Source organism: Penaeus chinensis, chromosome 25 (genome assembly GCF_019202785.1).
Source record: "Penaeus chinensis breed Huanghai No. 1 chromosome 25, ASM1920278v2, whole genome shotgun sequence".
Lineage (NCBI taxonomy): Eukaryota > Metazoa > Arthropoda > Malacostraca > Decapoda > Penaeidae > Penaeus > Penaeus chinensis.
In genome coordinates, this window is record NC_061843.1 from 14,660,769 (window position 1) to 14,675,768 (window position 15,000).

General features: G+C 44.0%; 1 protein-coding gene across 1 annotated transcript in view; it reads right to left on the minus strand.

Moving 5' to 3' along the window:
• Positions 1–12,216: 12,216 nt before the first annotated feature.
• Positions 12,217–15,000, minus strand: part of LOC125038546 (probable cytochrome P450 CYP44) — a 19,359-nt gene continuing 16,575 nt past the window's right edge. Inside the window, exons 10-12 of the mRNA XM_047632064.1 lie at positions 14,313–14,391; positions 13,925–14,087; positions 12,217–13,690 (exon numbers count right to left, since the gene is read on the minus strand). Of these exons, the coding sequence (XP_047488020.1) occupies positions 13,533–13,690; positions 13,925–14,087; positions 14,313–14,391 (400 nt within the window). The 3' untranslated portion in view covers positions 12,217–13,532. The remainder of the gene's footprint in view (positions 13,691–13,924; positions 14,088–14,312; positions 14,392–15,000) is intronic.

Here is a 15,000-nt window from a genome sequence, read left to right on the forward strand (position 1 = left end):
CCCCAATCCCTTGCCCGTTGTTGTCATGGGGGAGCTTAGGAGGTGAAGACTCCCCTGCCTCGGGACTCAACCCTTGACTCAACTAATTTTGCATGGTCTTTTCTCCCCTCCTGCTTTTTTGTTTCCGTCCCTTCCCCAAACCTTTCTACTATCCACTTCCTAAGGTGTGAGAGCCATGCTGAAAGGATGAAAGGCTGACTTTGTGCCAGTCCTGAACGGCCTGAGGGAGCCATGGGCACGGTATTCCCCTGATTTAGTTGTCTATCCCTTACCCCTCAAAGGGACCCTGGGGATGGACTGTTTCTCTCCCCAACATATTCTAGGCTTACCATGGCCAATAATGAAGATATTATACCCTTATTAGGGGCAATGAGGCTTGCCCCTTCATCAAATAGCCCTACCACAGCTCCAAACACTGCAACTACTACCCTCCCCTCAATGCCTATTGGTACATTATCCATCCAGGTCAACACTTAGTCTCCAGGAGACATTCCTACTCTCCCAACATGCTCAACTTCATCCCCTCTACCCCCACAACCCTCTTCATCAACTACCTCATCCTCCCTTTACAGCCTTATTGCCCTGCTCTCCATACTACTACCTCCCTCAACACTACAACCTCTTCCACACGCCCCCGCCCTTCTTCTACCCCCATCTCTACAAATATTTTAAATACTCTATTTAGACCACCCAAGTGGGACCGATTTTTCGTGATCCCTCCCGCAGCTCCTTACTCTGACAACACCCTTCTCTTCCAGCAATGTCTCCAAAAACAAGAAGGCAAAGTCTCTTTCCGTAGCCGACCCGACCGTTCCCGTCTCGTCACAATAACATCTGAAAACCATGCTATAGCATTATCAACTATAAATGATTTCTCTGATAACCACATTCCTGCAGAACCCTCAATACTTGCACTGGAACTGTATCTTTCCAACAAACGGCCCTATCTATAACAAAAAATTGTCAGATTGGGGAGAAGACTGCTTCACGGACTATGATGCGATATCAGTACAGGGTTACTCCATTTCCCCCAGAGGTCATAGTAAGAACCCCACTAACATTACCAAAATTAGTTTCCGTAGACATGACCCTTTACTTCGAACCACTGCTGAAAGAAGGCAGAAGAAGGCCATCTCTCACGGTGCGGACATGCGAGGCGGAGCAGACCCTAATGACTTAGGGATACAAGGGGACAACGATGACCGTCCCAAAGGCTAGGGAAAAGGTCACTTTAGTCATCATTTTTCAATAACCGTTATACAAAGGCCGCCAACATTGCGTCAGTGTTGCAATGGTGGAAGTGCGATATCCAGCGGTTGAAGTGTTTTGTAGTGTATGATTGCTTCCGCCCTCATCCAAACCTGATCCAGCAGAAGATATGAAGGTGGACAGGCAGACCACACAAGCGGATGTACTCCATAAGACTGCGGACTTGCAATATGTAGCCGTCGAGGAGGCCAGGTCCCTCCGACGCGAGATGAGCATATTGGTGTAGCCGTTCACTTTCCCAAAGGTGGCAGGAACATCAAGATTGGGGAATGTCTCAACGGTAGTAATGATGCTAGGGGTGTGTGATATTGTAAATCTATAGGTTAAATCCACTATGTTCGTCTGAAAACCCTTGATATTGGCTGATATGATGGACAGGCTACCTGGCATACTGCTGTGCATAGAGCCAGCTGGATGGGTGCGTATTAGATGCCGGCGATGACGTGTGATACACCCGTTGATTACTAAGGCGTTGTTATGAATTTGTTTAGTGACTGGATCAACAGGGCATTGTTATTAGCCTGGTCGGTAGTGAGCTTAATAAATAAAAGCTCTTGTCTCTCGTGCTCTTTCCGAGTGCGGCAGTCTTACTCCAGGTGGCCTCTGCGTTGGCAGTAAGAACAGGTCAAATTCCTAGAACAATTTACGTCTCTGTGACCTGTTCGTTTGCACAGTTGGCAGTGCTCCTTCACTCTCTACCCAGTGACTGACCTGATACGTACCTGCCCTGTGTTACATCTGTTCCCACTGAGTTGCTGGCGCCGCTCTATTGCGTGGGGCTCAGGTGAGGGAGGCGGCATTGACTCCCTGCGGCTGGGGGGTCTTTGCGGCGCCTGAACACGCCTCTGGCTGTTGTTAATGGTGGTGATGCGGGTCTTATTGCTGCTGATAATGTTTCTATTGTTTATGTTGTTTAACATTAGTTTTCTTTCTATCAGAAATGGCAGTGACTCCCCTGGTTTAGGCTTTTTGGAAGACCACCATTCGTGAGCTTTTTGATGAGAGAGGTGTTCGTCCCGCTCTTCGTCTATTTTTGTATCTAGAACTGGCGGCAATAGACCGCACTCCTAGTGCTCCTAAGCTGGATTTGACTGATGTCGTGTTGTTAGTTAAATCCAGTATAGAGACAACAGCATCTCTTTTCTCAACCAGATTTTGGGCAGCAGATTCAAAGAAATTCAGCACGAGCTTTTTACGACTCAACTCGGCAAGTAATTCTTTCTTTATTGTTATTAATTGACTGGGTTCGATACTCGGTAAGTCGTTGTCGCTGTCATTCTCATTACTTCTGGAGCCTCACTTGTGTCACCTGCTAGTGCAGGCTCTGCCGCATCGTCAACGATGCAGTCTGACGAGTGTACGCAAGAAGCCAACTTTCGTGCAATTGAAAGTGCTGCTATCGGCATTGCAAGCAGTGTGACAAACTTTAGGACAGTCTGGAGTTGTGCAATGATGCGTCTCTTTATGCACTGCCGTTTTACCACAGACAGTGGTGACGCAGAGTTATAAAAAGTTAGTCTTGATTTACATAAAGATCATAGGGCCAAATAAAAATCTGAAAATTGATAATGTTAATGTTACTGGTATCCGGCCAACGCGGCCAATCCTTGCATGTACTTGTACCCTCTAAACATCTAGTCCACGTGACCATTCATAACTTGTTTTATAGCTTATGTCCCAGATACGTTTGTGGCTCTACACTACAATTATCTTTTTTTTTTTTTAATTTTTTTCGTTTTTTTTTTAATAGCTCAAGGCAGCAAGGGAGCAACCCAAAGGTCCTTTGTAACAAATAAGCCTTTTATTCGATCAGCTGCTTTAAAGGACTTGGCTAGAGACATTGTCTCGCCTCATCCCACCGGCCTGCTCTAGCAAAGCAGATTTCCTCTTCCTCTGCCACTATCGCGGCCACCTCAGGATTGTCCAGTGAATCCATATTTGCAAAATGTTTTAAGAAATCCACATGCAGGCAGGGTCAGTTTGCCAAAGCAGTATTAAGGTTTTCTTTGATTTCTTTATACAATACTTAAAGATAAAGAAAGAACCATAGGTTTTATCTGCACCGTCATTATCTGCAATTTCTTGCAAGTAGTTAATCCATTTAGCTCGACAAAACGCACGCGCGACCCATCGCCGAATAGGTGAAATGACAAATACTTTAATAATTTCAATAAATAATAAATATAGTTTATGCGTTTTGACATTTATCAAAAGGCAGATAGATGAATAAACACTGTCGAAGTAAAAACATTCGAATTTGTATACATTTTGACAGGCAGCAAGTGATCCTTCGAATAAAGCTCCACAGATACTAATGAAAATAATACCGTTCCTTTTTGTTTTCCATAAAGATGATATTAATGATATAAGATCAGAATAATAATAATAATCACAATAATAATAGTAATGATAATTATAATGATAATAATAAGAAGAAATGATAGTAACAATACTAATAATTACTACTATTATTGTTATAATTATAATTATAATAATAGAAATAATAAGTACAAGGATGAATAGTTTTCAATAATGTAAAACTGAAATATAAAGTGTTACATTTGCCTTTGTATCTTATCTTCTTTCCGATTACTGTAGAGATAAAAAACTTATAGTTTGATGAAACTAGAGAGAAAATTAGTAGATTTAATGAATCTCTCTAAAACTTTCATTTAACCGCAGTTCGATGTCGCGAAGTGAAACTGTATGAGCAGTTACCATGACGAAGTTTTATTATAATTTCACAGTCTCTTTCACAGCATCACTGACGTATTAAATGCCTTTTTTACCATGTACTGTAATGTACTGTATGTGGAATTATGAACCCTGGTAAGTCTTCTCTTAATCATACACTATGAAAGTGAGTATATGATGCCTCAATGTCCAGTCTTTAAAGACAGGGTCAAAATGAAAGTAACCAAATTGACCAATTCTGTTTCCGTACGATACTGAGCAGAAGTTGCATGCCAGATGCACGTAATTCGATTGACGATGTGCATATACATGGGCCATGTGCAGAATGAGCGATACTTGATCCATTATGGCAACGACTGGACAAATTTAATCTTTGCAAACGATGAAAGCATTACAGCTGTGCCGAGAAATTTCCTGAACGGCACTAGGGTTTTTACTATTCTGCTCAAGTACCGTGGTTGGGCAAGGCTATTAGTAACAGTACTGATACCAGTCTGTCGCAGAAACCGTACCACAGGATACTCGAGTTCTTGCTTTGCTCAAAACTTATAGTAGGAAATACAGCAACAATGGACAGGGCAAACCATACTTACGGCAGGCTATGGCACAAGCATACGTATGAATAAACCTAACCGACTACAGAGAAACTCTACGACCTCATGAACTTTTTATCTATATACGTAATACTTACTTTTCTAGTGGGATTGTGGAATGTATATGTACGTAATATAAATCTTCTACGTGGACAACAAAGTGGAAAGTAAGTAGATAACATCGAAGTCCTGTAACTTGAGAGAATAAATGCAAACGGAATTCCAAAATCTTTGTAACATCCTCTTCTTTAGCACCTTTCTCTCTCTTCTTTTGGTCCTTTCTCTCTCTTCTTTTGCACCTTTCTCTCTCTTCTTTTGCACCTTTCTCTCTCTTCTTTTGCACCTTTCTCTCTCTTCTTTTGCACCTTTCTCTCTCTTCCTTTGCACCTTTCTCTCTCTTCCTCTGCACCTTTCTCTCTCTTCCTTTGCACCTTTCTCTCTCTTCCTTTGCACCTTTCTCTCTCTTCCTTTGCACCTTTCTCTCTCTTCCTTTGCACCTTTCTCTCTCTTCTTTTGCACCTTTCTCTTTCTTCTTTTGCACCTTTCTCTCTCCTCTTTTGCACCTTTCTCTCTCTTCTTTTGCACCTTTCTCTCTCTTCCTTTGCACCTTTCTCTCTCTTCCTTTGCACCTTTCTCTCTCTTCTTTTGCACCACCATCTCTCTCTTTTTGCACTTGGTGTTCTTGGTAAGAAATCGCCAAGGCATAGACATAGACCCTGCAAGGGCCATCTCTCTGGGAAGAGGTCCTCTGCCAAATTCCTTTATGTCGCTGAGATTACATTCGGATCACCAACAGGTCATAAATACTAATGCATAAGAGAGTAAAGAGCTGAACTACTATTTTCCCCTTGCTCCTCCCTTATAGACCGAACCTCCGAAACTTTTACTTCTGGCAGCATGTCGTCCCCCTTTCCAAAACTTTACTTCTCAGACGGTGCTGTCTGAATGATACGCACAAAATAATGAAAACCTGCTTTCATATTTCCATATTGCTATTGGTTCTAGAAGGCAATGGTGTGTCCCTCGCTCAGGTAGAAAACCATACAGTCGACGTGAGAGCTTGGGTTGCAGGCGGTAGAGCAGACGGTTAAGTATGGAGGGGAGGGAAATAGGACGGAACTTGCCAGTGCTAGGCTTTGGTATGGGTACGATGATGCTTGTAGTCCACGCCAGAGCTATGCATCCTTTCTTTAGGCAGAGCTTATAAGTAGAAGCAAGGGATTGGCAGGGACCTCCTGGAGAAGACGGAGAACGGAGTATGCGATTCCATCTTCACCAGGAGCTGAAGCCTTACCCTTAGTGAGTGCACGACGCAGTTCATCTTCGGTTATTGGTACATTGTCTTCTTCGTCTGTTTGTAGCAATGCACCCACCAGGCAGAGAGAGCAGGGGCTGTCAACAATACGTAGCAAGACCGGATGGTACACTTCACACCTCTGTCCCAGTAGCTGCGCTTCTATTTGGGCAAGACGCAGATGTCGCCCGGCTTTCTCTTTTCGCACAGGAATAAACATCCTCCCTCGAAGGGAACCGCCACATAAAAGGGCACGTGCGTAAGACGAAAGACACAGAGAGACGGCAGACAGGCCAAGCCACACAGGGTTTAGCTCCACCAGCTCTACCCGGGGACACGAGGGTCTCTTGGGGTCTATCTATGTTCAACAATAAACCAGCAAGCTAAGACCCCTTTCATTGACCGCCCAAGACCATCTCTGTTACGCTTACATCTGGTGGCTTTCAGTGATCACTCGTTACATCTAGTGGCTTGCGGTGGTCACTCGTTACATCTGGTGACAGCGGTGCTCCCACCCCAGAGAAGAGGGCTTCTTGAACATGTGAAGGAAGGCTGCACAATCTGGACTGTGCAGACCAAGCATCATTCAAGGATTGGGCATACTCTGTTAGGGAAGAGCAACAGGAGCCTTCTTCTTTACAATTTGTTGTTTAGATGCCACATAGATCCCACGCTGGTAAGATGATTGATGCTGTTAGTGAGTTCTCATGAGTCAGTCTGAATACTCTGCTGGAGGGCAATCATCACATCCCTGGATGTTTGATACTGGCGGAGATGATCAGGAGCCGGATATCTTTGAAAAAATAGACCATCTTCTATCCCCTTCCTCTCTGGCTGTATTACTCTCTCAAGTGTTTTGGTACGGGTTCCGGGGCGACGTGCAATGTAGCGCGCAAAAGTATTCCGTATTTTCCAATGGTGGTATGTTTGATGTGAAGTTTTATGGTTTGTAGTTTATTGGTGGTCAGACCTGATCAGAAAGACGGGTAATGGTTATAGAGGAAATTTCTGAATTAAGGGTAATAGTCATTGGATGGGGTGTGTGTAAAGCGGGGTTGGTCGTGCCAAGGCCTTTGCTTTTTCATTGCTGAGTATCCAGCAAAACTTAATTGCTTTCTGTCGGGTAGACAGATAAAACAATTGGTCTTCTATTTTACGGATTATAGGGTTGATAGGGTGTGTGGATTGTATGAGTGATATTGTATGAGGAAGACATGGAAGACATCCGTTGTAAAGCGAAGAGAATGCCACATAGTTCTGTTGTAAGGACGCTCGATTCAGGAGGAAGGGAAAAGCTGTATGTGTGAGAAGGAAATACTACAGAGAAATCAATACCCGAGATGGATTTAGAGCCGTTTGTATAGACATGGGTACTGGGGGAGTGACAAGAAATATGTACAAGAGAATGTGTGAGGAGGACAGAATGTGGGATGTTTGATTTGGGTAGACCAAGGAAAGCAGAAGAGAAATTACATGAGGAAGGTATTACCCAGGGAAGAGAAAGATTGGGCAGAAAGAGGAGGGGATCGGACATGATGATAGGGTGAATAGGAAAATGAGCATAGCTTCTTAGAGACAAAAGGACACGACGTCGAAAAAGAGATGGTAGGTCTGATTTAGTGTATAGGTTTTCAACTGGAGAAGATCGGATGGCGCCTAAGGATAAGCGAAGGCCGTAATGGTGTCAAGGGAGACTGAGACATAAAAATATATATCATCATTCATCATCATTATGGAGCTAACGCCGGCAGGGGCGCATAGCCGCATCCACCCTCCGCTTCCACCTACGAGGATCCCTCATGGCGAGCCGCCAGGCAGGGGCCCGGCCCATCTCTAGTTCCTCACGACAGGTTTGATCGATTTGCCCAAGCCACGACCTTCTCGGTCGTCCCACAGGCCTCCTCCACCCAGGGTTGTCTCGGACAGAGACAACCTGATGGGCAGGATCATCCTGTGGGAGTCGAGCCAAGTGGCCATATAGCCCGAGTTGGCGATCACGGATTGTGCAAGTAACAGGTCCTGTACCGGTCTCACGGTGCAGCCGTTGGTTGGACACATGGTCCCGCCAACTGCACCCCATGATCCGGCGCAAGGATCTGTTACAAAAGGCATCAAGACGAGATTCCAGAGCACAAGATAGTGTTCAAGTTTCACTACCATAGAGTAAAACTGGCAGTATCAGGGCCTTGAAAACATGTAACTTGGTCCTTCTGCACAGGTACCGACATCTCCAAATACTCTTGTCGAGAGATTTCATGACCCCTGCTGCCAGGCCAATCCGTCTACTGACAGCCCAGAGTCGTGAAATGCACTACCGAGGTATATAAAGCTCTTTGTGACTTCGATGTTTTCCCCGCAAGCACGTAGCAGGCCCCCAAAATCCTGGATCTTGGTCTTGGTCCAGGAGACCTCTAGCCCCAGGGGCTTCGCTTCATTGCTAAATGCATCAAGAGCCGCTACAAGGGTTTCCAGAGATTCAGAGAGTACGGCAACATCATCGGCAAAGTCAAGGTCTGTAACCTTGATATTGCCCAGAGTTGCTCCACAGTGACTTTGGACAGTAGCTCTACCCAGTATCCAATCCATGCAAGTGTTGAAAAGTGTTGGTGCAAGAACACAGCCTTGCCTCACCCCTGAACTAACAGGGAGGAAGCTCGACAGGCCCCCACCACACTTTACAGCACTTTCAGTGCCTGTATACAGGTTTGCTATTAGTCCAATAATCCTTATTGGAATTCCTCTTGGTCTCAGGATCTCCCAGAGAGATTCGCGATGCACCGTGTCAAACGCCTTCTTGAGATCGATGTAGGCTGCGAGCAGCCCACGTCCGAACTCACGACGGCGCTCTACAAAGATTCGAAGCGCCAGGATGCGGTCTATTGTGGACTTACCAGGAGTGAAACCAGATTGCTCCGGTCTTTGGTGCCTCAACAGGTGGTCCCTGATACGTCTCAGTAAGATGTGTGCGAGTACCTTGCCTGGTACACTGAGTAGTGTAATGCCTCGGTGATTGCTGCAGTCCCACCGATCCCCTTTCCCCTTCCAGAGAGGGATGACCACACCCCTCAGCAGGTCAGGGGGAAAGGTACCAGTCTGCCAGATGGCAGACAGGGCTGCATGCAAGCCCCTTGCCATAGGTTCTCCACCAGCCTTTAACAATTCGGCTGGGATGCCACAGACACCTGCTGCTTTACCACTCTTCAGCTTGGAGATTGCCCCCCTGATTTCGGTCAGGGAGGGTGGATCCTCGCTGATGGATCCTCTGGCAGAGGAGTCTCAACATTACCCGCATCCATGTTAACTGTTGGTGGATCAACCTTATACAACTGCTCAAAATACTCAGCCCAACGCACACGCACCCCATCAGGATCTGAGATTATCTGGCCACTTGCTGAGCGGACTGCAGTCGTCTGTGAGGGGGGCTTGGAGTTCAGCTTTCTCAGAGCTTGGTAGGCAGGACGAAGGTCATTTACAAGGAAATGGCTTTCGACCTCCTCTGCAAGACTACTGATAAACTGTTCCTTATCCCTTCTCAACAGTGACCTAGTCCTGCGCACCAGAGAGCGGTGCAAAGTGCGATCCCCTGACAGTCGAGCCGCACGACAAGCATCTGTGGCTTCCAGCGTCTCCTGCGAGATGGAATTCTGTCTTGTTCTTGGGCGTTCACCAATGGATTCCTGAGCTGCATCAAGCGTTTCACAGTTGAAGGTATCCCACATAAGAACAGGGTCTGTCTGGCCCTCGAGTGCTGTGAGACGACCAGAGATAGCCCCGGCAAACCCCCGGGTACACTCGTCCTCCCTCAATCTGTCCAAATTAAACACCCTAGGGTGTTCATTTGGGCGACGGGGGGTTCTAAAGTGGACCCGGAGAGTAGCCACCACTATTCTATGGTCAGTTCCACAGAACTCAGCGCTTCGATATACCCTGCAGTTCTGGAGGATACTCCATCGAGTGCTAACGAGGATGTGGTCGATCTCCTTGGCCACTCTTCCTGTATCCCTGTACCAAGTCCAGCGATGCGGGTCAGAACGCTGATACCAGGAGCCAGAAATCCTCAATTTCTGGGACCTAGCAAAGTCACGGAAAAGGAGGCTATTCTCACTGCCAGCATCAGCTCCTGAGCCATGAGGACCGACAGACATCTCGTAGCCAGCTCGATCACAGCCGGATACCGCATTGAAGTCGCCCAGCACAATACGAATATCTCGCCGAGGACATCTGTCTGCCACAGATGCAAGTTTGGCGTAAAACATCTCTTTCACCTCAAGTTTATATACATCCGTAGGAGCGTATACAGCAACAAGAGACATGAAGCCAAATGAAAGCTTCAGTCTCAATACCATGATACGCTCATCGACTGGAGTGACCTCAACTACCAAGGGTTGAAGTCTGCTGGAGATGGCTATGGCTACTCCCTGGAGATGGTGGCCATCGCTGCGGCCCGACCAGTAGTAGGTGTAGCCACCCACACTAATCGTGCCACTGCCAGGTCTTCTCACCTCCGAGAGAGCAGCCACCTCAACTCTCAGCTGTTTCAATTCCCTCGATAGTAGTGGTAACCGATCGTCCTGTCGCAGGGAACGGATGTTCCAAGCCCCCACCCTGACAGTCCGCCTGAGGTCTAACCTCGGGCAGTCACTCCGGGTGGGCGCCACCTCTGCCACCCCTACCGACGCCGCCCCATATAGGGAGGTTGGCTGGCTGCAGGCCCCATAATCCACCTGCAGGGCTCCCTAGGGCTTTCCCCCACAAGCATCACATCACGCCAGGCTGGCGGCCGCTGGGACCCAGCTGGGATTGGGGGTAACCCCCCCTCCCCACCCGAGTCCCAGCGGTCGCCAACCCAGAGGGACCCACAGCCCGCCATACTTGCTGGGTAGGAGGGGCTTTAGCCCTCCCCCCAGCGTCAACTTCTACATTAGACGTTGCCAGTGGTTATCTCGGGGGGGCCGACTGGCAAGGCCTGCCTCCCCACAGCCGCCCATTAACCCCAGGGGGCGCGGGGGACAGGAGTTAGTACGAAGCCAGGGCGTATCCACACGCCGGTGGGCCATAGCTCCGTACCTTTAGGGCCTCTTGCTGCTCCAAGAGCCTCCACAGTTCAGCCTAGGACCACAAGGTACCTAGTTTCCATGGGTGGCCACGAGGAGGCACTGTAGAAGTCTTGATGATGGAGAGGCTATGAGCTGGCAGGGGAGTCTTATGCATAGCTGCTCCCTTTTTCGCACCAGGCTAGCCAGCGGTGGCAGCTGAAAGCGGGAAGGCATGCAAGCAGGCACTTAACGCTAACTAGACTACCACACCATCGCTTCACATCATCCCGAGCATGAAGCACAGCCATAATCAAAGGTGGAGAGGATTAGGGTAATATGGAGATGGAGGAGTATTTTGCACCTGAACCCCAGAATATATGAGAGAGCGTCGGAGGTCGCCAGGATGACAGCTGGTCAAAAACACCACAAATACCACCACAAGACAGGATAGTTATGATGCTGTCAGCTGAATAACAAGTGTTTGTGGCTATTCAGTCATTATTGCTTGCAATAAAAAGCAATACAACTCCTGTCAGTAGAAAGGTTAGCAAAATAGCAAAATATTTTTAATTAACTGTATTTTTTATTTCTCCTTCTGGCAACATTCAGTTCTAACAAGTATATATATGATTATAATAAAAATACTTTTTTCAGGCCTTAACTATAACAGCTTACACACACACACTTACACACTTACCCACTTAAACACACACGCACGCATGTACACACGCATGCACGCACACACGCACACACGCAAGCACGCACGCACGCACGCACACACACACACATATTTGATAGATAAACTGTATGGCACATAAATCTTTAAATTCTTAACAATGATCTAAAGGAGAGACAAATCTTTACTAAAACCAAGTGGTACATTCTCTTCAAGAATTCTCAATTTTGTATATTTCATATACTTAAACTTGGCAGGAATGATTAATATGATCATTCATAATTAATCAATAATGATTAAAAATGTTGAGCAAACAGACCCCTGACTTACTCCAATGCCGATGGGCATGACGTGTACGTATGTATGTGCTATGCACACTGTGAGTTACTTGTTTGATTGTTTTTACACATAGATGGCTACACTTGTACACTTGTCACCAATGAGCCAATTACGAGTAATACTTGTCCCGCCGTTTACCCTTTTCTTTGATTTACGATTATGTTTTACGTTATCTTATTTTGCTGTTACTAATGTTTATAACATTATAGTAATTATAATGTTTATGATAAAAATAACACCATAGATATTCATAGCACTAGTAAAAAATACATTTTTCCCGCCAATTCAAATCAAGTAAGGTCACAAGGTCTACTAATGGACTCCTTTGTGGCTAAGCACAAGCAGAGCCATCCATGTTCAGAGACATTTCACAAAACATATAGAAAATGAGCACATTTTCCCCATTTTTTATTCATTTTCCCCGGTGGCATTGGGTTAACACAACTACCTATAAAATAAACCTGGATGTATGCCTTAACTTCATTAAGTGTGCATTTTTGTGTTTGTGAAACTTCAGTTTTTATTTGTACTTCAGTTTTTTATTTGTACTTTAGTGATGGTATATAAGTAGGCCATATCTCTACAGCTCCTTTGGCCTGCTCAAGCTACTTTTTTATCCATACAAGATACAAAAGCAAATGATTGCATTGTTGGTTTAAACCATTCTCCTTCAAAAATTAAATAGAAAACATTTGTCATCTATAACATCTTTTCAATCCTCCATAGTCCAAAAACTAAAAGGTTTAAAGCTAAAATATCTTTCATGGCTGCTTGTGAGGTTATGCAGTGCTAGTCTGGTGATTTGAGACATTGTTAGCCAATCCCAATGACTTTCTTTACAAAAGTAGAATAAATCTCAGAGTTTTCAGCCAACTTAGAAAGATTGTTTCTCTCCATGAAAATGCACTGGTAATACACCTTCAAGAACATAGTCAAAGCCATACATAAAAAATACATTCCCTTAAACCAGTAAAACATTTTATCATATCACATGAAATATTTAGTTTCCTTAAATTTTAATACATCTGTACATCTCATTGCACCTAAACCCAAATATATCTATGGTTTAACTGCTGCTTATTTCTTCACAATATTACCAACATTTATGCCCGTCCTAAAATCTAAAATATAAAAATTTAAAATAACACCTCATCCCCAAGATCTTGTGAACGAGTTTTATGGCAAATAACCCTCCTTCATCTAAAATGAAATATTCCATTTCCTTCAATCTCACTACATCTCAACTTAACAAGGAATTCACTTTGTCAAAATATATCTGTGGTTTAGCAGAGGACTCTCCAGTAACATGTTGTGAACATTTGCATTTGGCTGCCATTGTGGGTATGTATGCTGTCCATACAAAGCTGCCTTTTAAGTTGGTGTTTGTAAAAGTAGAAGGCACTTCTGCTGAACATTAAATCTGTACTACTTCGCAAAAATGTTAAGATTAAATTGCAGATCCATTGTTCAATTTAGACAACTTAAAGAATTTTTTTTTACAAAAGCAATTTTGGAAAGCTGGATGGTCACATACTCAAACTGCAATTTTCCTATACAATTTTAAATTTCTACCTCCAAAATCTATTTAAATATTAAATAACATCAATTTAAACATTTAGAAAAAATTGCAGTCACTCCCTAGCAATAAATCGTATTGGGAGTGGAGATTTTGGCTTCAGCAAGACACTCCATTCTTGCCTTGGAGGGGAGTTGTCTGTAGCTTCTAGTTGGTATTTGAGGAGCAGCCTGCACAGCCCCACAAACAGGTCCTGTTCTGCAAATCTCCGCCCTGCAAGATGACAAAATTCAAAGAAAAAATATTAAAGCACCTTAACTGCTAAGGTCCTTCTCTTCCCAATTATATCAACTCTTCACTTCCTTTTGCTTCTATTTCTTTCTTAACTCTACCTTTCTGTGTGTTTCCATACACTCCCCTATACTTTTCTTCTTCTCTTACAACAATCTAGACCTACATCAGATGACTCTTGGATATATAACACACCCTCATCAGAGAAGCACTCACCGGCACACATTCGAGTTCCAATGCTGAATGGGTTTAGAATGTAGGGATCAACTGCCAGGGTTCCTGCAGAATCCCTAAGCCATCTCTCAGGACGTAAAACCAGAGGATCACTGAAGTACATGTCACTCAGCAACCACAGGTATGGATTTAGATCAAGATATGTCTAGAAATAGAATATTGGGTGTTTCAATGTTAGACATTTTACATATCATAATATTATGCAGGACTTCATTTTATGTGTGTGGGTAGGGGTGCATAAGAATGAATATGGATGAAGAGTGTAGACAATATTTTAAATCATTTTTTTCTATTTTCACCTATTAACATGTCTTTAAAGGTAACAGACAATCATCAATCAGCAAGGTAAAAAAATAGAGCAAGGTCCTACACCAGCTGGCACATGGAAGCCACTGAGAACAAGGTCCTTTTGAGGGAGACGTTGAACACTTTCTCCCACTGGGTAGAACCTGGAAGGAAGAAGAGAAAATATCTACTGTTAATTCCTATTTTCTTAATATGAAATGCATATGAAAACTAGACTAAAAGCTACAACCAAAATTTTAAAAGTTGTACTAAAATTTTAAATACTAAAATTTAAAAAAATACTAATATGTTAAAACTCATACTTTTTAAAAATATCAAACTGTTCAAAATAATACATATAAAAAAATTGTAACATATTGCTTTTGACTGACATAGCTTGTTATTAAGTAAACAGGAAAGAAAAAACAACTTGATATATCAAACATGATATTATTGTATATAGTGTATTCAAATCTATTTTTGGGAGGTTACAGTTAAAACTATTAGACATATATATCTCCAATGAAATTACTTTGGCTGAAATAGAGTTCAAATTCATTCCTTGGCAATATATTAACTTCGAAATCAACAACACTTACCTAATAATACTCATCTGCTATCTAACACAACAAGAGACATACAAATAACATTCTCATATATTTTGCACTACTGTACTTAAAATGTGTCATCTTGCAGCTTTCACTCATTCACTCACTCTTTCTCATTGTCAGTGTCACTTAAAATATCCATTTTTCTTATTGGTCAATATGCTT